The 24416-nt window shown below is 39.7% G+C and overlaps 1 protein-coding gene across 7 annotated transcripts in view; it reads left to right on the top strand.

The window, feature by feature from the left end:
* SUPT3H (SPT3 homolog, SAGA and STAGA complex component) overlaps positions 1 to 24416 on the top strand; it is a 290071-nt gene that overhangs the window by 180947 nt on the left and 84708 nt on the right. For 6 of the 7 annotated variants that reach the window (XR_006413655.1, XM_044419221.1, XM_044419222.1 and 3 more), the window contains exons 4-6: positions 17843 to 17929; positions 20189 to 20279; positions 22037 to 22170. The exons of the other annotated variant lie outside the window; for it this stretch is intronic. Coding sequence is in view for 5 of the 6 variants with exons in the window: in XM_044419221.1 (XP_044275156.1) it covers positions 17843 to 17929; positions 20189 to 20279; positions 22037 to 22170 (312 nt within the window). In the remaining variant the exon portion in view is untranslated. The remainder of the gene's footprint in view (positions 1 to 17842; positions 17930 to 20188; positions 20280 to 22036; positions 22171 to 24416) is intronic. 7 annotated transcript variants of the gene reach the window in all.

Here is a 24416-nt window from a genome sequence, read left to right as displayed (position 1 = left end):
CTCAGTTTCATAAGGGTGATTGACTGAGTGAGTCACTGGTAGCTGGTGTTGAGCTTATGCTAAAACTTCATGGTCAGATGATCTGGCCTATTTTCCTAACTATCCCGTTTCTTTCCCAGCATGCATTCCCTGTCTCTGACCCCCCACACCTTCCCCACAGCTCTGCTGATCTTCTGCTTCCTGATCTCACAGATAGAGGGGGATGAAATAGGGAGTCCTGGAAGTGGCACAAATGTGAGGTCAGTGGGGTTGGTGCATGAGTAATGGTGGTGAGAAAGGGGGTCTTGAGGGTACAGTCAGGGGTCTTTGTGGGCACCAGTATTCCTGCAGACACTGTACTGTCAACTCCTGCTCTATCTTGCCTACATCCATCATCATTTTGGGAACCATCAACCAGGCTAACAGATTCCCGCCATTCATGCTGAGCCAGGAGAACTGCTCCTGAGTAAGAGGAAGAAAATGGAATGTTGATTTCTGGCTCCAACTTTCTTGATCCTTTCCTGCATTATAGTGTCATAGTTTTTTAGTCATAGTGGCCACAAGATGAATTGGATAACACTAATGGAATGAGGACTGTCAGTATTCCTTTGCAAGCAACTAGGTAAGGATCTGCACTGCCTGACTTAGACCAGTCAAGAAGAATTGGATTGCAGGCCTAGCAAGACCAAGGGGGTCATATTTGTTCTTTGTTCCTTGTCTCCATGAACGTAATCCATGGAGGAGGAATAGCATAAAGCTCACCTGAAATGGATGCAGGAAATGTTCGGCTTGATGTGCTGACTTATATAGCCATGGCACTTTGGTCTGTATCTTATTTTATTTTTATTTACAGTTTTGTATACCACTCCATATTTAGGCAGTTTGCAGGGGAAAGCTATATCCTTGAATATTGTAAGTAGTTTCCCTAGGGGATTACAGGCATTACTAGGAAGATGATATTTGCCATTGTAGGCAACTTGCTCAAACTGGCCTGAACTGAAGGCACCGTTGTTATCCATATGAGGAGTTCTGCATAGGCTCAATGTATGCAAATGTTGAGAAAAGAACTGTAGAAGTCAACAACAAGGTCTATGCCAAGGTGCTTGTTTCACAGTATATTCTTTATTATATTGAGCATGATGCTCAATGAGAGCATCCCATCTGGTTGCTATTACCTGTAGGATGTGCAGCTTGTATATGTCTTCTGGAGGTTAGTTTCTGATGTTAAACAAAGGAAGCTGATTAAAACCAGCTGTAAAACAATTTTCATAGTTCATATTTTTACAGTGTGTATTGAATTACCTTGTGCATGACTGAATGTCTGCACTGAAATAAAGTAAATCTTTCCCCTCTTATTAAAATTAGTATAATATTGATATATATTTTTAGTTGAACTAAATATAGCTGTTTCCTAATTTGGCACTGGAATTTAATACTACTGACATCACTATGTATTTTACATGCCACTGAGAAATAATTGTTCATTTATTCATGCAATGTGCTACAGTAAGCACATTTTTAGGGGAAAACCAGAATGTAAACATTATAATAAAAGTGCATGCTTTTTAATTTAACATACAAAATGTATTAAATTCAACAATGAAGTCTTGTCAGGGAAATGTGTAATATTACTGATCATAAAGTTCAGTGTATGAGAAATAGTGAAGCAGAACTGTCAAATACTGAAAGCATTTCTATTTGAAAATTTTAATGGTTCATTTAGAGGCCCTCAGTACCCACCCATGGCAAATTCTGGGCTGTAGCTTAGTCTAACTTATGTCCTGTTCATTTCAGTGGGTCAGCTGTATCATTGGGTGCAATCCTCCAAATGTAATATGATTAGGACATTATGTATAAATGTTGGGAACTACTTTATATGGAGTCAAACTGCCATGGATCTGTTCCTGCCACTGTTTTTTGCTTTGGCCTCTGGTAACTCTCCAAGATTTTTCGGAACTACAAGACATCCTTTTTGAGTGAAAATGTGATTGGTTGAGCCTCATACCTGTGCGGTGTCTCTGTTCTAGCAATGTCCTTTCTGGCAAGGAAGGATGTAGCAGAGTCCCTGCAGCTATAGTTTCTCTGGGTCCCCTGGCCGATGGATGAGGCTAAGTGTTCTGTCCGTCAGATTTGGAGTCCTAGCTCTGGCATCAGGATCATTGTCTGTCAGCATAAAAGGCCTAGGAACTGGAGTGGCTCTCAGCTATTATTGGGAAAATGCTTCCAAGAAACATGGAGAGTCAGCTCAACCATTGCAACGGCATAGAGCGCAGAGTGTGGATGTAGAGTGTGCACATGTGTGAGAGATGGGGTGATGGGTAGATGGAGGCAGTGTGTAAACACACTGCTGCAAATATGTCCGTTCATTTTCTCACCCTACTGATATTTTTCAGTATGGAGAGAGAGAGAGAGAGAGAGAGAGAGAGAGAGAGAGAGAGAGAGTTACACTGGGCTTCTAAGCAGCCATGCTGTGGCGTCCTTCCTTGTAGTCCAAGAACTGATCAGGCACCTCTTAAAGCCTTGATTTCAGAGCTTGCAGTTCAGTCTAAGTAACTTTCCTTATGAGAGAACTTTGCTAGGGTGTGTTAATTTTTTCTCCATGCTCAACCTCACCTATCTTCAGTGGTGCTGTCTGCTGTGTACTTCCTGATCTTTAATGGCTTCTTTCAGAACATCATTCCTGCCTTCTCCTCCCATCTGTTATTTCTTGTGTACACATACATGCATCCTCTTTCTTGGGTATGTATATATTCATTCACATGGATGTGTGCATGCATGCATGCACATTACTTTGTACATGGACACATTTATTTGCCTGCCGGCATCTGTCCATCAGTTGGGTCCATTTCCTGCGGCCTGGAGAAGTACAATAATTATACTCTCTTTTAAGAACACAGAGAGATCAGGTCTCTATGAGCTAATCAGTATTATGTCAGTTAATTGTAAATTATTTGCATGATTTTTATTATTTGAAGCCTATGTTGAATCTAAAGATATTTTTGGCCCAGAAGATGCTGGATATTTACAGATGAAATGCACTGTAAATCATTGCATTGTAGTGGGTCATTTGATGAAGAAATATCCTAGAATTCCAGAAAAATATTTTTTCAGTCTTAAAGCTTCATTTGATCCCCTCTCTGCAAAGAGGTTTTGGGATAAATAGTCTTAAGCCTTAGTCTTAATGAAGAAAAAAACCTTTTCTGCTTCTTCTCATAAGGTATTCTGCTGTCCCCAGGGCATGGGGCAGTATCCATCCACATGCTTACACCTGTGCTGGTTCTCCTGTGCCCTGCAGATACCCTTCTTTAAGCAACGCTTCTGAGACAACCTAAAGTGAGTGGAAATGTTTATTTCTGGAGGAGGCAGGTCAGCAGAGCTTGCATAAGGGATTTCTGCTAACCTGCTGCCTTCCAGAAATAAGTGTTTCCATTTGTTTGAGGGCTTCCTCCAGGAAGTTCTAAATCTCCCTTTCATAAGCAGTAGGTCCTGTGTATGTAATGGATGAGAGGTGGATGCCTCTACTAACAGAAGGGAATTGGCAGGAGATTAAGCTCCCTCTTGGATTCTTCCCATGTTATCTAACTAGTTTCATAACTAAAAAGTCTTCATAAGGGAGTTTTCCTTGTGCTCCTTGTTTAATCTGGTTTTATATTATTTATCTTCTTGTTGTATGGTTGATGAATTGCAACCTCTTATATTGGCAGGCTTTAGGTACCGATCCTTCTTTACACAGATGTTGCAGTGCCACTGTTAGCAACAGTGGTAGGGCCAAGGTATGTCCATAAAATGCTTTTCTTCTTACTGTAAAACTTAATTATGAGTTAGTAATTATATAACAAAATAGTGTTATGAAAGGCACATTGGTCTTGGATGAACATTTATAGAGCAAGTGACAAGGCATACATATGGAAGGCATTCGGTAGTCTTAAGGCTATATACATAAGGAAGCCGATTTTATTCTGCCCTACAGATCTTGATATAATGTTTGAAGTAGAACGGTGAATCGTAGAGGCGTGAGAGGTGGGTGCCTCTACTGGTTGATTTAGAGTAGTCAACTCTACTGAGTTGATTTTTTCAGAGAGTTTGCATAAAATATTTAGGGAGTCCAGATGTGTTCCATCAGCAGAACTTAGGCTAGCAAGCAGTTCTTTCTCAGTTTGGTTGAATGCAAAGCTTGGCTTCTAGCTGGAACTTAATGGCTATGATTTTTATTCTTGGAGGTGCATCTAACTTGTTAGATTGAGCATGAGGGAATTTTTTATGAATGTTTGGAAGAATTTCCCAGAAAATCTGGCACTTACAGTATGTTGGTACCTCATATTATTTCCCTTTGGTTTATTATACAATAAAATATTTTTTAATCTCAAAGGATCAAAAATATTGATTATCTGGACCCTACAACATCTGCTCTGAGGATTGGTCCATACAAGGAATTTATGCCAATGAGGTTGCTATTTGGCCTTTCTTCAGTGTTTTCCCTCCGCTGTTTTCAAATGAAGATGCAGCAGCTCCCCACCCCCACCCCGTATAGAAATTGTGGGTGTTTGTGCGGTAATGAAAAGTTAGAAACTATATTCCCTGTAAAGAGAAGGATGTACCAGACATTCTTCTCCTTTGATTGCTCCGTTGTTTGTGTGCCAGGCTATTAAGATTCTTAAGCAACTTCTGCAGAATTTTTTTTGTTAAAGGTAAACTACTTATTCATGTTATTGAGCATATCTATATTTTTGTGCCTCCTTTTCTTTCAATGTATGGAATACCATATTTGTTGACATCCGGTGTTACAAAAGCACATTTCCATCCTTGCACTTCCCCTTCCTTCCCTTCCCTTCTATGCCAGCAGCCTGCCCAGATTTGCTGTGGAGGTCCCCACAACGACTACAAGTTGTTTGAGGGATGTCGGGGACTACATAAGGGGGCAGGGGGAGCTGAAAGCTCTTCAGCTAGCAGTATCTTCTCCTCCAGGGGTTGGGTGCAGTTAGAATACAAACCTTAAAAAATGGAATTTGAAAGTCTGTAACTAGTATAAATCTGAACTTTAACAATTATTAGTACACCATGCAATCTCTCATTCCTTTATGGGGTACATAGCAAAATGGTATTTCAATTAACATTTCCCTCTTTTCTCCTCAGTGTGTTTCTCCGCAGCGTTGTCTTTTAGACTAAGTGTGAGGTCAGGGACTGCCTGATCATATGAAAGCTGCATTGAGAGGCTTTTTGACTGAAGAGCAGAGTCAAATGGCTATGTGTAAATAAAAAATTAAATACAGTTTTATGATACAGTAAATATTTAAATGAAAAGGTTACTGTGCATATTCTTTCTTTTTATTAGTTAATTATATTATCTGTACATGAGGAAAAGGTCTACCTGCTTAACTGCACATTAAAGTGGTATGTGAAAACCAGCAAACTGGGGAAAAGGCTGCCTTTCCTGGTTTACCTTTAGATATACATAGGCGGCAGGATTTCACTGACTGCATTTTGCATTTGTTCTTCAGAAAACACTTCATTTCTTGAACACAGTCAAACCTGAAGCACACTCTGTTACATCACGGTGGTTAGGGTACCTGATAGCGTATATCTTCAATGACAGCCCTTTTCCCTGATTTTCACATGGCAATTGTGAAGCAAATGTTGCTTAAATTGTAGTTAGTACTGGTCTGTAGGCAGTGCTGGAAAGGTCAGCTGGTCCTCTCCTACCAAGGTCTACAAACTCTGCCAGTTGGGTTGTTTTCCTTCACGTTCCTTGATTAAGGATGTACAAGTGTTTCACTTGGAATCAGCCCCATTCACATCTCCAGAGGCAAACTGGTTGTTTTGGGAAAAACTCACATGTTCCTGATCTTGCATTCACAATTGAGAAAATAACTTTCTTGCTTTAGTCTATGGGAGGGGTCCACATGCCTATTTGGGTGTGCACTTTAAAACAGGTGTGCCCTTTTCCCATTCAAAATACACAGTTTTCTTTCAAACAATGTGGGAGGAAGCCCATCTCAGCTTCAAGGTGGAGCTCAGAAATCACAGCAATCTCAAGCACTGCTGATTTTTCCATCACTTGTCCACCCCTTTCCCCATCTGTGTGATGAATAAGACAGGCAGTGAGAATGACAGGATCAGGAATGGGTGGGAGGGAGTTGTAACAACTTTGTCTCTGGTTGCATGTAGGGAGTTTTAATGATATGTACCCTGATTGCAAGGTGGATACCCTATCTGCTCTCCTATGCCAGTAACTACTGTTTAAATGTATGTATTGAATCTAAAATTCCCTCCCTACCTATATAAGAGGTCAGGTAAGGTGGAAAGGTAGAAAGATTCTTCCTCTTCCTCTTTTTCAGCAGTGAATTTTATAATGGAAAGAGATGTAAAAGTCTGTGGGGAAAATAATGGTGAATATTTTTCCCACATATCTTTAAACCCTTTTCCATTTCAAAATTTACTCTTCAGTTATTTTAAAGCATGAAAAACGTAACAGGAGAGACATTTTCCCCAGGAACTTCAAGCAGGTAGAAACCAACAATTATACTGAAAGCTACCTCACAATCCTGCTTGCAGCATCTGCAGTGAAATGTTTCAACTAACATTTATTTAGCTGAGCACTATATAAACACACAAGGAATATTTCTAGTAATGTCTCCAGTAAGCCATCCAAAACATCATTTGTAACCCGAACATAGCCAAATATATATGTGTGCTTTATTTCATGGCTGTCACATTTTTTATATAAAGCTGACTTGAAAAAGTTGTGAACCCTCTCGACTCCTGCAAGTGAGACCCGGCTCATCAGCCACGTGTGGTGCCCCCACGTTTCTGTGCAGCCTGCCTTGGAGAGAGAATATGGGGCGCAGTGCCTGTTAAGCCCTCAGAGTTGGTGAGCTGTCTTTGGTTTTGCAATTTCCAGGTTGGGCAGAGCAGAGCTGCTTATCCCAGGTTTTGTAAGATGTCACTGTCACCCTCAGAAAGCTATTTTGGTATGTTTTGACTATAAGGGCATTTATAAAATTAAAGGTGGATGCCTAAGCCACTTTTCTTATCCACAGAAAGATGTACGCACTGAGTGTGCTGCATATAAAATTTCCCACATTTCTTTAACCCTGACTTCGGTTCTCTTTTGGCCTGAGAGATAATTAAGCATCTGGTTTTTGTTGCATTAAAACCTAAGATGGAACTACTGTATATGTGATATCAAACTTAGAATGAAGTGTTGAAATGTGTGCAGCTTTCAGTAATGCTGGAGAATTGCATACAGTCCCTCTATGTGACCAGTTCAAAATGCATGTTTAGTTCTACATTCTTGTCCAAGGCTTTGCCTTAAATAAATAAACAAACAAAGCTAACTAAAATTCTACTACAATGACTCAATGCAAATAATGCACCAAATCAGAGCATATAGTTTAAGGATCTGCTTAATATATCAGTATCAGGTATTCTGGCAGCAAAAGGTGATTTAAAAACAACAACCATGATATTGAATATGCTAATAAAAGCCCATAAATAATTTTTCCCACTTGCATGCCACAACAGCCCACTATGATTCATTCTGGAAACCCAGGATGTCATGCAAAGTTAGGCAATGGTTTTTGGAAGTTGCTACAATGTGCCATCAAATGATCTCCAACTTCTGGAAATCCTAGGAATGAAAGCCCTCCAGAATGTCCTGTCCATGTTAGCTCCATTCATTTCTTCCAAGTTCAGGACTGTGGCTTCCTTTATGGATTCAATCCATCTCATATTTGGACATTCCTTTTATCTTCTGCTTTCAACTTTCCCTAACACGATTGTCTTCTTCAGGGAGTCTTGCCTCAGTTTTGCCAGTTTTGCTTCCAGGGAAAGCTCTGACTTGATTTGATCTAGGACCCATGGTTCATATTTCTGTTGGCCCAAGATATTCACAAAGCTTTCCTCCTACTATGTTTTGAATGCATCCATTTCCTTTCTGTCAGCTTTCCTGACTGTCCAGCTTTCATGCTCATACATTGTGATTGAGAATACAATAGTTTGAATGATCTTGGCCTTAGTCTCCAGTGAAGCATCCCTACATTTGATTACCTTTGGGATGGGGGATGAAGAAAAATATGGAGAAAAAAGGGATGGTAGTATATGAGAATGTAACATACACTATTGTTACTAGTCATTAATATTTTTCCAAACTGAAAATCAGATAATTATGAACTATCTAGTTCAGTCCCTCTGCTGACAAAAGTTGCTTTGATCCAGCTGCAGCTTTTATGAACTTGAGAAAGGACAGAGAAGGTGATTGTTGGAAATACCCCTTTCCTCATGCCACCTCCCACTGTTCCAAATGCATCCCTCCAAACAGAAGGAGGTGCAAGAGACTACAAAAGGAAGAGGGAACCTGAAAAAAGCCCCCTCCCATTCATAGAAGTCCCTACTGGATCTTCTAGGTTTGTTGCGAGGGAACCTAGTTATACTTAACCAAGATTAGAGTCCGTGCAGATGTGACTTTATATCGTGATTTATGCTGAAAAGAACCATGAAGAGAAGGATTTGTATGAACAAAGCTCATGAGCCTTTGACCATGAATTCTGATCTCTTAACTATTACATTTCTATCAATGGCTGCCCAGCCAGAGTGGTAGCACAAAACCAGGGCAGACTAATACTCTCTGTTTTAGAGGTTGTCCACTTGCTGGGATGGTGGTGAAAAGGCTGCCTAGAGGTTTATGTATATGAGGAAGCTTTGATTTTCTTTAGTAACTCCCAAACCATGTGTTTGGTACAATCTGACTAATTTTAGAAGTCTGATACTAAAAGTGACCTTCTCTGGTGATATTGGACAGGAAATGAATTGGTTTAAAAGCTCTTGTGCAACAAGGCATTGAGGAATTTTTTGAAGTACTTTGTTAAAATACTGAATGATTTTAATGTAGATGGACTTTCCTGTCTTTCACTGTTAACCATTAATTTGATGAATCTTTACAGTGCTATTGTAGAATCTTGCTTGTTGAAGTGGCATCTCAACTGGCTCCTTGAAGTCTGATATTCAGTTGTTTGGACAATATGAGGCCATATGTGAGAAGCTGCTCCAAAAGAAAGAAAATTCAGTAATTACTGTATCTTCACTATTATTTTCCCTTTCTGATGTTGATCCAATGTGATTACAAAATAGATTTCATTTCTTATTTTTGCAGTAGCAATAAAAAAGGAAAGTTTGTGTAGTAAACTTAGTTTCTTTCAGTATCCTCTAACTGCTTAAAATCTTTAAGAACTGGTATTGAGTGAGATTTGGAAATTCAAGGCTATTTATTCATTCCTGTCGTACTTCTGAGGTTTACCAGATAATTGTTTGCTGAATCTACAATCTGCACAAATAAAAAAGGAGTGGTGGATTTTTTGTTTTTTGGGTTTTGTTTTTCTTTTGTTTTTTTGATTCACTGTTTGACAATTAAGTTCCTTTTCCCATCTGCTCCTCTGGTCCAGTTGTACATGTAACATTTTGAAACTTCTTAAGCATAAGGAAATATCCTTGGACTTATTTTCTGCCATCCCTCACTTTACTTCCCAGCATTAAACACAGTATAGTGCTAGGCTTTGTGCCAAGGCTCAGACTAGGCTTGTACTTAGTATTGTAAGTTTTAAACAAGAATTTGAAACCATCATTGACTTACTCACACATACAGTTAGGACTGGGGTGCGAGGGAGCATCTGTTGGCTTCCACTCCCTACTATACCCTCCTACAACAGGATTTGAACTGGTGACTTTCCAGGCCCAGTCCATTACTCAGTACGCTGGACTTTACAGTCGCCATTGAAACAGATGGACAAGCTAATCCTATGGAAGTTATTTGCACTGTTACAGTGCAAGCCAACATTGGTAGCAAATGTATATGCTATGTTAAAAAGGGGGTAGAACCAGGATACTGTGTCCTACCTGCCTCTTAAAAGCTTTGAAATGATTCATAGTACAGGAAGTCCTGAATAAATCTTGCCTCCAAACCACAAGCCAAGACTATATAGTGACCTCATTGGATCCCATGTAAGAAAGTCAGTTGTCCTTGTCTTGCATCTCTCTGCCTTTGTGTGGTACAAAGTGTGCCAACACTTACAACTGTCCGAATTTAGTGGTTCATTGGATTGGGCTACAATTCAGTATTCTGACTGCAGCTGTAGTTTATTTGCTCATTCCAGTGCATGGGGTCCCCCCGGCCAAAAAAAAAAAAGTGTGGGTGGGTGTGTCAAATGTTTGGTAGTTGGAACTTTAGTTTTAGTTCAAGGGTGGGCAGAAAGCAGAGGTCCAATTTTTGGGGGGCTTCATCTCCCAGCATTCCTTACCATTAGACATGTTCACAGGGGCTTCTGGGAGACAAAAGTCCAAAACATTTGGAGATCTACATTCTGCTCATCCCTCTTTAGCTTTATTACTGTTGGAAAGGGGCCAAAATCTACTTGAATGTGCTAGATGTTCCAAGCAAAACCACTATCATCGGAGAGGGTATTTTGCCCTTTTTTGCATTTAATTTGATAAATCATTATGCAGTTTCCTTCTATAAGCAATTTAAGGATGCAGGTTTTGAATAAATGCTATTTTCTACAGCAACAAAGGAAGTGTTTTCATAAGTTTATAATATAGCATGTAATCACTATCTAGCATGAGTCGTAACTGACATTTTACTGACTGTCTCAAAATAATGCAAATATTTCCAGTACGTCTTTTTCAAATATGCTTAAAAGAATGAGAAAAAGGAGCCTGAGATCATTGCTTTAAGGAACCCTAAGTAGGGCTCCACAAGCATAACAAACTTCAGCATTTTCATCTGGGCTGTGACCCCATTGTATTCTGCGTTCATGTATATTTGAGAGAGAGAGAGAGAGAGAGAGAGAGAGAGAGAGAGAGAGAGAGAGAGAACAAACATATATTTTAGTCCAAAGGTGCATTTGCATAGGTTTGTAAATGGCAGTGTTCAGCTTCATGCTGTGAGATCTTCTGATGGTTCATCTCATGTGCTTCAACTGACCCTGTTTACCTGGGGACAGTCTCTGGTTTGTTTTTGTTTGTTTTTCTTTCTGTTTGGTCCTTGCCTATTTTTTCCTATTGGGGTGACTTATTCTGTTGATGTGAGCTGTTGCTTGAGCTGCTGTTTTTCAGAGAATCAGTACCTTCCCTGCAGTCTTGGCTGTTAACAGGGAAGGGGATGTCTCTTATCTCTAGCATCTGGCATTATTGGCATGCATTGACCTAAATGAATGGGCCATGCAGCACACCTCTTGCCACTTTCCACACAGCTGCTCTTAGGTATATGTTGAACTATTAATAACATCTAGTATGAGAAATATACTTTTCTAGCATGTCTTTAACTCCACAAGACACCACATGACTTTTAAATCAGTGGAAGGCAGAGTAAGTGAACATAGCAGAAGGAGTAGAAACTTCTGCAGTATGTAGTGATGGTTGTGAGGAGGACTTGGGCAGTGAGAATTCAGACTTTTTTAGTAACAGCATGGGTCACAAGGAGAGAAGAAATAGCTTAGTGGTGGAATAAATACCTTGCATGCCAATGTCTCTGCTCTATTCCCTTGAATCTCCAAAGCAGGGCTGGGAAAAACTTCAGCCTGAAACCCCAAAGACCTGGTAACCCCAGCCTGATCTCTGCCTCTGTCTCTCTCTCTCTGTCATACGAACACCTGTGCACAATTTTGTGGTTTAGGCCCACCCTGGCCAAGTTTTCATGGCCAGGGTGGGCCTAAGTACACCCTGAATTCATTGTCAGCTAGTTAAAGGTTGGAAATAAGGATCCTTGACACTTCCTCGGACTGCCTGTACTCGAAGGTCGGGAGCCCTGACTTGGAATCACAGCATTGCACTAGGCATTGCACTAGCAACTATGAAAATAATGTTATTTATAAGGGATGGTATCATGGATGCCATGGATTATGCACTCACTTTGCACAGATAATCTGATTTTATTCTTTATAAGACTGAAACAAGGTAAGAGGCCTGTGCATGTGCACTTTACCAGAGTTTTTCTGAGGATTTTTTTGAGACTCTTGGGAGGTCAGTATGAAAATGGGGAATGTTGTGGCCAGTCTCCTCCTCCTTTTAAACAGATCATTGCAAAGGCTTTATGGTAAGACTGACTAGCTAGACTGACTCTATAATACAGAAGACCTTGACAGTAAAAGAAATAAGCAAAGCTAGAGTACTGGCCTTTAGAGAAATATGGCTTAGTGAGAAGAAAGCGATTTCACACTGAGAAGAGAAAACCACACCTTCCAGATAGATCTTCCTGCTTGAATGCTAATGTCTTGGAGTATCTGATCATGGGATCACAGAAGAGTAGAAGGAGCCAGTACTTCTCAATTTGTCAGCCCACGTTGTACCCTTAGATTAATCATGCTAGGTTAAGTCCCCTCCATATTAGCATGCTCACTAAAATTTCCCTCTGATTCTCAGCAAGTGCCTGGCCTATGCCTGGGTCCACAGGCCTGGGCATTTCAGCTGCAAATTCTAACCCCTCTTCGTCATTTGAGTCAGAATCTGTTTCCACAATTTAGGAAGTGGGCCCAATCCCAAGAGGGAAAATGGCATTGAAGCCTGTGTGTGCTCACCTATGTACACAATGTTGGCAGCTCTAGTACCAAATATTCACATGTTATGGGTGGGATCTTAAAAGCAGATGCTGAGATTATTGATGGAGAAGCCTCACACTGGGAACAATGCTGTTGGCATATACAGTTTTTTACAGCATGGTAAAAGATGCTGTTAAAAAAAATTTCCTTTGTCATAACACTGTCTTTTTAATATTGGTAGATCCTCATGAGCCACCCTCAACACTTCTCTTGTGGAACAATTTCTTATTGATGTATAAACATAGCAACCAAAAAACCTGCTTCTTTAAACATGTTTTCATTGTGAATAATTATTTATTTGCTTGAGTTATTTCTTTTATGGGAAATCTTTTCCCCATCTTTATCATCTTTTATGGGAAACCTACACAAAATCTAAGCAGCATGCATAAATGTATGAAATTACCACCTAAAATTCACAAACAACCTGTCAGTTATATAACTTCAAAATGCAGCAGGCCGAGAGATAGAAAAGGTGTTAATTTCATTTTTTTAAGGGTCTGGATTAATAATGAATTTCTGTTGTGAACATTTGACATAGTGTAAATTTGAAAAGGAGAATTCGTTGATCTATACATGCCAAAGCATCCAAATAAGTGATGAATTTGCAACTGAATTTCATCTACAATTGAATTTCACCCATAATTGAAATAGCTTCAGCATTTTAAAACATTATTTTTGGATCTTATTGCTGTGCAAGCACACTTTTATTATAGTTTTCAACACATAATTTTAATATGCAGTATCTCAAAGTAAGAAGTTATATTTTAGTGTTGTTCTTGTTATTATAGAAGAAAAGAGGAGAGGAGTTACAGATATGAAAAACGCTGAGAAAAGTGATGTATGACAATGGCATAGGGAAACTTAAGTCAGTCATTGGCAATGTTTCTTGTTCTTTAAATACATGGGCAGAAGTGATCCAGTAAATATTGTTTTCCAAAAGGCTTCCTACGAAGTCCCTCACCAAAAACTCCTAAGCAAACTTAGCAGTCACTGAATGAAAGAAAGTGTCCTTTTATGGATCACTAACTGGTTGAAGAAAGAAGAGAGTAAGAATTAAAGGTAGGTTATCCCAGCTGAGGCCTGTAAACAGGGGGATCCCACAGGGATCTGTATCAGAATCACTACTTTTCTACTTTTTAAAAAATATTTTGGAATTAGGAGTGAGCAGCAAAGTAGCCAAGTTTGCTGATGATACCAAATTATTTTAGATGACTAAAACCAAAAGGGAATGTGAGGAATTCGAAATTGAGAGGATGGGCATCACAATGGCAAAGGGGGTTCTATATAAGCAGGTATAAAGTAATGCATGTTTGGGCAAAAAAAAAAATCCATCTTCAAATATAATACAATGGGATCTGAACAATATAATATTGCTATAAATAATATTTATATTTTATTTATATTAAATATGAGTGACTGGCCAAGAAAGAGATTTTGGGGTTGTGGTGAATGCCATAACAAACAAGAAATTATCCGTTTAAAATTTCATTTACAATCTGTTCATTTTAAGTGCTTTATACATAATGGGTGACATCTAGCATTGTATATAATGGGCTTCCACTTCCTCTTCTACCCTCAGATCTTTATGCTCTGGAGTTCTCTACAAATGTTAAGGGAAGGGGGAAAGGGGATATCCACTGGCATATGGATAATCTTATTATTTCACTCCAAATATAAGAAGGGCAATAAAGTTATGGGGGGGGGTGTTTTCCAGCCACAGCATAGAACATAGACTTGTTCACATTTTGATTAGGTTTTTTTTAACCAGGCCATATACTGTTTTCTTTCGATATTAGACATTTTTATACAAATAGAAAAAAAGTTGTTGACTTTTCTTGGACAATTATTGGCTATGCTGCATGCATTTCATAGCTTTGCAATCCAGTGCCCCTGTCCTTGATGCAAGCCCTCAAACAGACACCAGGCATGTCCAGGACAAGGTGAGATGCGTGGCAGCAGTGATGGCTGCCACCATGCACCTCACATCTCCAGTGTACTGGGGAGGGGAAGAGAAGAAGGCTGGGTGTCACTTAGATGCAGCATAAGCAACTGGCCCCTCCTGCTTCCCCTCTTCACTCACCCCAGCAAGCCCTTTTTTCACCCTTTGAAATCCAGTTTCTGACCTTGGAGAAGCAGAAGGCTTCTGTGCTTGGCCTTTTGGGTCCCATCCTTGAGGTTGCAGGGCTTTGGAACAGGGAGCCTGAATAATCCTAAAGCCTTGTGAATAATATTGAGAGGGAATAGGATTGTGCCCTTAGTTACAATGAAAGAGGCATTTTTGAAAAGCCTACTTCTGAAAATGCTCATACATTTATGCACAAAGTTTGCAGACCAGCATACACGTCAGTTTGTGCTATGCCCAACAAACTTTTCAGTTCAGATCCTAGCATTGTTATATCAGCAAGCATTCTGTTCCAAATGCTGCCCTGTCCTGCCAGTTTAAATGGGAGATACACATGCTTAAGTTTTTGTGGACTATTTCTAATGGAATTATCTATTTTCCATAAGCAAATGGAATTCACAGTATTGTTTAATATTTGATTTATAACATTTTATGAAAGTGGAGGTCCAAATGGACACAGATATATTTAAAATGAGAGAGAGAATAAAGGTACTAATCATATGTGCATTTACTTGAGTAAGATAGTAAAACTAGATATTACCAAAGTATAACACATACATTTGTGCTTTGCATAACCTTAATTAAAATATGTGGCCACTATATTAAAACATCGGATGTACGTAAGTTGCCAACTCTCCTTTAATTTTAATATGGTTGGTGGGCATCCTTTGGATACAATCAAACATGCAGGTGTATGGAAATTATGGGCAGAGATTCAGCCAACTGGTATGCAATTGGGGCCATCATGTATTGAAAATGTGTTGCCCTGCATGATTTATATTATACTATCTGTTTGGTTCAAAGAGTTCTGTGGGTCGATATGAAATTTGAAAAAGATGTGTTGTATTATCAGCATACTCACATCAATTTTCTAAGCTCTTATTAAATATATTGAGTAAATGCATGCTTGAATCTAAGTCCACTGGGTTCATCCAAATTATACCAATGAGGTATTCATCCTGTTCTTTGTATTATAATGTTACCCAGCTTTTCTGTATTTTATGCTGGAAATTTAAGTACCTTGTGTATCCTTAAACTAATCAGAATAAGAAGCCACTTTCCTGTGCCAAAGAAATAGAACTATCGTTTTTCACATTCTTATACTTTACAGCAAGTTTCAACTAAGATTATGTTACTGTGACTTCTGAATTCCTGAAAGTTCTCTTGTCTTTGTAGCTGTAAAGGCCCTCCTGAGCATTTCAAAGGAAAAATGTGAAGCCTTTTCCTCAGTATGTTTTGTGTTGTACATACCAAATACAGTTCACATTTTGTGTGCATGTGATTAGAGCTGAAAAAATAATAATGCAGTCCAGTATTATGATTTATTGACTGAATCCTTTTCCTGCTGAATCTTTGCCAAAAGTGAAAGCTTTTTCCCCTTGCATATTAGAAACAGCTACTGTTTTTGTTGATCTTTTTAACTTCTGAATAGGCCTATTTCAAGTCATACCAGCATGAGATCTCAGATTAATAATATACATATTCAGTCAGTATTACAGAGTAAAACCAGTGCTAGTATAGCAAATGAAAGTTATAATTTCTTCAAATTATTTTCAGGTGCATTTGTGAACAGTGAATATGAAAGATTTAAAGCATATTTTTCATAGAAACTTCATATTTTTGCTTATGTCTCATGTTACAAATGAAAAAATGAAGTTTAATATGGCTTGATTTGTTAAAGCCTATATCTGTACCAGTGCTTTGTTTTGTTTTGTTTGTTTCCTGCTGTCTCCGTGTGGTTCAGTTGGGTGTCCCATGTTTATGCATTTCCCAATTAATTATCCCAGTTTGGAGTTGGGTTTTGTTGGTTTGCTTGCTTCAGTTAATTCCATGAACTCCTGCAGAAAAACATGTTATGGGAGTGCCAGAAAGGACAGGCGGTGTTATTGAGTTTTGTTTGTGAGAATGCAGAAGAATGAGGAGACAGATAGCATAATATGACATAACATGGTGGACTTTGTGATCATCAGAAAGAATTTTTTTAAATAAAGAGAAATTCGCAAAGGAAAGGTAGGAAGTCTAGAACAAACATCAGAATAAATGGCTCTGCCGTTGATACATGAAACTGCATAAAATGTGGGGCATAAGGCTCTATTCTAGATTCAGATACAACATCATGTTTCCTGCCCCTTAACTTTGTTTATAACTTGTTGGTAAGCTGGGATCACAGGCTAACAGTGTGTGATGCAATTTGTAAGACAGAGCTAGTTCTGCAACTGTTGAGGCACTGAATGCTCATCATTATGAGATATAGAATGGACTGATGCTGCTTAAATAACCTAATGATTAAATATGTAATATAATATCTACTATGTGATTCTTCATCCCTGAATTTTATTTCATATCCATGCTTGCCTTATATAGCTCAGTATCTGACTCCTGCATCCAGTGTTAGAGTTACCTAGAGTAGACCCATTTAAAGGAATGAGTTAGACTAACATTAGATGCAGCCCACTGGATAGAATCCTTGCACTGTCCATTGAAATTGTTAGTTGAATATATAATTATAGAAGGTCTGAAAAAACAGGATAACCTGGTTAAGTCCAGCAGATACCTACTGTAGTTTGACGTGTTTCAAAAAGGAAAAACAAGTTTGATAAAAGCTTCAGCGATCTAACACAGCGGCCCTGGGAGCACCCTTCTCCATCTGAACATTCCAGGCAATGCAAACTGAGCTGCTAGAAGAGCGATATCAGGAAAATTAGGCTTGAATTGCAGGGCTGTATTTATGAGGATTATTGAATCACCACATTACTTACTCTTTTGCTCCCTTGATGTGAAGGCTAGATTGTTGTCTTCAGATCTACAGGAAATTTCACATGCTATGACTACTTGTAAGATAGCATATCTTTGTAGGAGGAAAAGACTCAAAGATAAAGTGTTTTGCAATAGCAGCTGTCAAAATAAGGTCAGCAAAGCCAAGTCCAAAACTGACCTGTGAAGATATCTCTTGTCATTTTACGTGTCCCATATGTTCTGAAATTCTAATTTCTGCTATTGAGGAATTATGCCAACACTTAGATATGGTTTATTTCTCCCAGCATGTCCTTGTTCTGTCTTGCTATGGCCTGTAGCTAATACATTTTAATAAGCATAGTACAGAACTACAAAGGGTAGCACCACCACTGTTCACTGTACTTTGCTCCTTTGTTTACAGTTGCAGCAAGCCTCTGAGGTTTCCCAAATGAGGGGAGCAAGAGTTATCTCACCAGAAGATCTTATTTTTCTGATGCGCAAAGATAAGGTATAGTGGTTAAAATTGTGTTGCGTATGTGGCAGTTATAAAGTGCTAAGTTTAAAACAAGCTCTTTATAAACAGAACTGCTTTTTTTCAACTTTGTTTCCTATGCCTCACTTGATTATTCTTCACATCACATTTTTCCTTTCATATAGTTAAAGGATTGTATTTTATTTTTCTTTTAATTACATTTCAGTACCACCAAGCAGCTCTTAAAGCAAGTGTAAATGGAAGCCTATCAAGCAGCAGAATTTTCTCCTTGAGGGGGGAAAAATCTGCCTTTGATCTGTGAGGACTTTTGAGCAGTGAGTGCAGTCCAGCTTGTCCTTCCTGATGTTGTCAGTCCTCAGAACTTCCCAACTGTTTCCTTGCTACCTTCCCACTCATTGCACTACTGTAAATAATCCAAATTAGTTTTTCTTTCACTCACTGTCCTCACACCATCTAGTTAAAAGCTATCCAGTTGACACTAGTATTGTAATCAGAGTTACCAGAGACAAAGGCCTGGTAGCTCTAGTGAGTCCTAGGATCAAACTACATCTGACTTAGAGGTATACAGTGGTACCTCGGTTCACAAACTTAATTCATTCCAGGATTCTGGTTGCGATCCAAATTGGTCGTGAACCAAGTCAAATTTCCCCATAAGGCTCAATGTAAATAAGGTTAATCCGTTCTGAACCATAATTTTACGTTATACATAAAGGAGGGCATATAAAAGTTTTAAATAAATATGGTGTTGTTTTTTTAAACCGCAAAAATATGAACTATGTCCCCAGGCTGCAGACCAAGCTGCGGTTGCCTCGCTGAGCCCGGGGGCGGACGGACCGAGGCAGAGCTGGAGCAGGGACATGGCTCCCGTGCCTCCCCCACGGCCTTCTCAGAGCAAGCCGCCGCCAAGGAGCGGCCATCATGATTCTTCCCCCTGCAGTGGGGAGAGGTGGGAAGCACCCCGCTCAGCCAGCCACAGCCCCGGCCCCGTCCCTTGCCTCCTCTCAGCTAGGAAAGCACCCTTACCTCCCTCCTCGCGGCCCTCTTCCAGCTAGGGGAGCCATCCCGCGCCCACTTCTCTGGCCTCCCGCTCCTGCTCCCCATCCCATAGCTAGGCGAATGCCTGCAAGGGGACCTTCCTCCGGCTTGGAAGCGGGGTGGTGGTGAGGAGCGGGGAGGGCCTCGACCAAGGCGAGCGTGCCCTTATGGCTCCCCCTCATGGTGGGTGGGGAGAAGGTTATTGTTTGGAGTGTTCGCCCAGAGAAGATGGCCGCATTTGCGATCGTGTTCGTGTAGAAACATGGCTGCGATCATGATCGTCACCCGAAGCGGAGTTTGTGAACAGAGACAAAATTTTTCCGACATTTTTGTTCATGAACCGATTTGGACGTGAACTGAAGCGTTCGTGAACCAAGGTACCACTGTATCAGCTTTTCACAAAGTTAGTGGAAGACATGGGGATATTGGGATATTTGTTATTTCCCCCTTCTCAGCAGTAATCCCAATGAAACTCCACCCCACTGCATCCCATCTAATAGTACATGTGTTAAAACCTTAATATGTTTTCAGGTGATGCATTAGTTTTGCCCCTTGTCAGTGTTAACTGACTGGGAGGCTTTGCCTTCTCCCTGAATATTGACATGTATAGAGATACTGTCTGACTGGGCAAAATAAAAATATTGGGCAAACCTGCATAACTTATTTTCCTACACAGGAATGATAATTGCCTTTCTGAAAGCACATAGGCTAAATTGAAGCAACACTAAATGTTCCTTGGGCAATTATTTTGTTCTGAGGTAAATGCAAGGTGTCATTCAGTTTCCAAGAAATAACATTTACTTTGCCAGAAAGCATGTCATCCTTGCAACCTGCTGTATTTACACACCTTCCAGCTTCTGAAGTAAACAAAAGAATGCTGAACCAATAAACCTCTTTCTTGTGTGGCTTGATGGGCTTACTGACTACTTTCCACCTTTCCACCCAGCAAAGCAGGCTCCAGCTGGGAAAAAAAAACAGCACATGATGCATAGGGAAGACAAGAATGAAAGTACAAAGGGGTATGAATTTATATTCACTGACAGACTCAGATTTGCTGTTTTCACTCTGATTTGGCATGAATGGAATCCTCTCAGTAACTGTGTTGTCACTTTATGTACATTACTCTATGTGCCTATTGTAAGATCGCTGCTGGGGTACTTTAAGCTGCTGCTGTGATTCTTACTGTTAGCGTCTACACTGCTTGTAATAAGTGCCTGTGTTTTTTTCTTTGATTCCTAGAAAAAGCTTAGAAGGCTACTTAAGTATATGTTTTTTCGAGACTACAAATCTAAAGTTGTCAAAGGAATTGAAGAAGATGATCTTCCTGAAGGTAGAAAAACTACTAGATAAATTGCCTTTCTATGGGGAATATTCAACATATGTAGTGTATATACCAAATAAAAAAATATATTCCTCATGTAGATAGCTTTAGACATCCAAAAATATTTACTTAGTTGGGAACTCTATTTAACCTTGTGCTTTTCCGTTCAGATTACTTATGAAAGTGCAGCATGTCAGTCCGGCAACCAAATGATAGGTAGAGCTGCTTAATGTCAAGAGCAGTGTGGAACTGAGGAACTGGTGCTGATTAAAAGACTTAATTGATTTCAGCATGTGCAATTTACATGCAGCAGGCCACATCTGCAAGGGGGTGGGGGGAGGTGCTTGGCCTCAAAATTCATTTGAATAGGCATTTTCTTAATTTATTATCAAAGAACCTGGCACATTTTATGAAGCAGCCCTAATCTAAACTTACTTAATTCTGATATACAGCTAGGAGGTGTTGCAAATCTTAAGCAGCTGGTATATGTTGAAAACACTTTTATTTCCCCTTTTTTGGTGACCTGGTTGTCACATGTACAATCCCTGGACTTGCCTTCAGTAACTGCAGGTAGTGCAACCACCTTAAATTTCCAATTGATCACTTTGCCTTGCTCCTCACAGAAAGGGAGATAACATGTTAGGAGGAGATGTTAGATTTTTTCTTCATCCATATTTAGTATATGAAATTATTTTTCTTTGCTAATAAAGATTTTAATTGGAAAATGGAGCCAATGATAGGCTTTCTTTGTGGTATAGGCATATGCAAGGTTAATGAGGCTCTGTAGCAAGATTTATTTGAGTTTACGTGTCCTTTCTTTAAAAGGCTTTTATAGCACTGTTTTTCAGACTATGCCTATGTCCTATTTGCAAGGAAGACACAGTAAAGTTCCATGGCCTCAGTGTCTCCATATTTGTGGGTCAGGAGAGCTGGAAGATATCTGTCATTATATGTTGTACCCATTGCATAGGCTATTATTCGATGCATCACCCACTTTATAGAAAAGAAATTTTCTTGCCCCAAGATACCAGATGTTGAGAAAATGTGCTTTCTTTAGACAGAGGAGAAGAAATATGATACATATCAAATTTTGGTATTTGTAGTAGCTGCCTTTTAAAATAACAGCAACAGTAACATTTATGTAGATCCATGCCAGAAATTGTCTCACCTCATGGTGAATTACATCTTGTATCACATGATATTTTGTAAACATGCCAGTAGTCAGCAATATTATAGTTTTATGCAGGTTTAAATTCTTATCTTCACCAATGTGTTATTAAACCATATTTTAACAATGCACATTTTAACATGACTTATAGAGATATGCAGAGCACTGTTTTTAAACCATCATTCTTACTTCAAAGCTTGCCTGTTGCCTTTACACATATATGTAACCTGTACGTTCAAATAGGATTTCTTGCATCCCAAGAAAAATACTTTTGGGTTGAATTCAGGGTGTTATTCCATTACCAGATGCATCACTTGAGTGATGCCCAAAACTTTCCTGCCAGAAGAAGGAGGAACAGGGCAAGGGATGGCATCAGTTTTCATAGATTATGCACTCATCCCGCACAGAGACTATGGGAATCTGCACAGAAATTGCTGCTTCTTTCATTCCACCAACAGGATTCCTCATCTTGATCAGAAGCCCCCTGCAGATGGAGAAAGCCTTGCATCCAGAGGAGGCAATATTTTGGATCCTGCCCTTTGTATTTAGTCAACAGCTGGACCAAAATAAGATTGTTTATCTCTTCAATTTCTTTCAGACAGACTCAGCAGCACCACCAACAAACGCCAGAAAATTGCTCAAGACTTCCTTATCTCTGTTGATCAGACTGGGGAACTCTTGGCCTTATTTGAAGATGATGAAATTGATGACGTAAAACAAGAGAGGATGGAGGTAAATTCTGGACCTTTCCCATTCTGTAGGAAAAGGCAAAGCAGCAGCTATTTCTGCATCCATTTTCACTGTTTGTTCCTTTAAGGAAAGAAACTTAGGCAGCAATCTTATACCCCATTATCTGGGGACAAGTCCCACTGAACTCAGTAGGACTCACTTCTGAGCAGATTTGCATTGGTTTGCACTATAACTCACTTTCTAGCTGCCAGAGAGCAGCCTTCCAACTTTTCTATAAATATTTATCTTTGAATGTGACAAAGGTGTCCCTGTATGTGGCTTTTCCTTCACTGCATGGAGATAAATAGCTACATCTGCAAAATAAAACCTTCTGGCAAACAGCCATATGTTTAATAGAGTGCTATCTTCATTCATGCAGCTCTCCAAGGCTCCAGGCATGTATGTATGCTCACATGTGCAACAGCCTTTCCCTCCCCTTTGGGAAGTGATTGTCAAGATCTTCATCACATAACATTTCCTCTCCATAATAAGGCTTAAAAAAAAAAAAAAAAGAACAGTAGCATAATAAAGATGTTTATCAATACCAAGTCACCTTGGTTATCTCGCACTATGCTTTCTAGGTTATAGCGGTAACTTTGCTGTTTCCTACATTATTTCCTTAATTGGGCTTTGACTACCTAAAACTAAAAAAAGAAAAACCCACCCTATTTAGCACATGCCTCTCCTGCTTCCTCTGTTTTCGTGTGACCGAGGCTCTGTGGGGGAATGTCAAGCTGCTCTGATTCTCTGCTAGCAAGAAGCCCTGCAGTAGGCTCAAGGAAGCATCTGTTCTGGAGCAGGCCATGCTTTCGAATACAGCTGGAATTTTCTACTGCAGACTTAAAGATGGCAGTCTATTACCCAGAGTCAAACTACATATCTCTTAAAACATCCCATCGTTTAGCAGCTTCTACCACCTCCTGAATTGATGGGGTAATGGTGATTGTATATGGGAGATCTCAGTAGGGCACAGAGTCAGTCCACTGACCATGTGCCATCTCTGCCTACTCCATTTCTTTAAAGGGTATCGAATACCCTTTTAGAAGCTTAACTGGAAATGAAGGCAATAGTAGAATAAGATCAGAACATGTGACTTAACAATAAATACACACACCCCTACTGATCAGAGTACCTAGTCAACTCTGCAACCCATTAATCAAATAAACTTTACTGGCAGAATATGCAAGGCCTCATATTCATTATCTGAGGGCTCATAGGATAGTTCGGATTCCTGACTCTCCAGGTTGGAGCTAGTGCTCTGACCTCAGAACTGGGAATTGGAATGTAACCCAGCAGAAAGACCTGTGCCAGTGGCTCTCTGTGGGCAGAAAAGCAGCCTCAGAAGGATTAAAGGCAGTGGGCAAGGACTGGGGTGGCCTCTTCTCCTCTGCCTCCAAAAGGTGGTTGCTAGATGGAAGTTTCCATGCTACTCCTTCCTTTTTGTACTGGATGAGTGCAAGATGAAGGATTGCACTGCACAGCAGTGGAATGCAATGGACCAAAAGGCCTAAGAGAATAACATCCTCCTGGTGCCTGTTGTCAGAAGGATAACAAAGCAGGCACTAGGAGACCCTCTCTGTGGAGGGTGTTCTGTCCCTGCGGGGTTGCTGCCGAAAAGGCCTGCTTCTGGGTAGCCACTCAGCATACCTACTGTGGCTTGCAGCATTTGACACTCTCCATGTTCCATCTGCCCCCATGCAGCAACAGCACTGGGCATGACTAACCAGGGTCTCGCTTAGCTAGGTTTGCCAACTCTGTTCAAACACAGAGCTGGGTTGTTTAAAGAAGAGAAGAGATTTGCACCAGTTTGCATATGTGGTCTGCACAATTAAAAGGGAAGATTTAGTAAAGCAAGCCTATTTTGTTATATTTAAAATTGACCAGAAAATGGGGAAAGTACATTTTAGTTTCTCAGAGTTGCTTGATCACCATATTTTTTTTTCTTATTGAGCTTTTCTTAAAAAATAAATACCTTTGTCCTGGACTTTAGAAACAGTGCAGGAAATAGGTTCCATTCCCTAAAAGAAGGTGGTAGTTAGTATATAAAAGTATAGAATATCTTATTTGCCATGTTTAGTAGAGTATGGTTTCTGCATGCTACATTTTGGAGGAAGTCCAGTGTGCTCTTTAAAATCTTTAACAACCTCCTTTAAAGAATTAGTGTACTTAAATCATGAACTGTGATCTAAAGGCTATGTTCTTTTTAGGTATCAATTACTTCAGAAATGTGTGGTTATCTTGGTTTGGCC

Source organism: Varanus komodoensis, unplaced genomic scaffold, assembly GCF_004798865.1.
Source record: "Varanus komodoensis strain SLA01 unplaced genomic scaffold, ASM479886v1 scaffold100, whole genome shotgun sequence".
Classification (NCBI taxonomy): Eukaryota; Metazoa; Chordata; class Lepidosauria; order Squamata; family Varanidae; genus Varanus; species Varanus komodoensis.
This window is presented reverse-complemented; position numbering and strand designations above follow the sequence as displayed.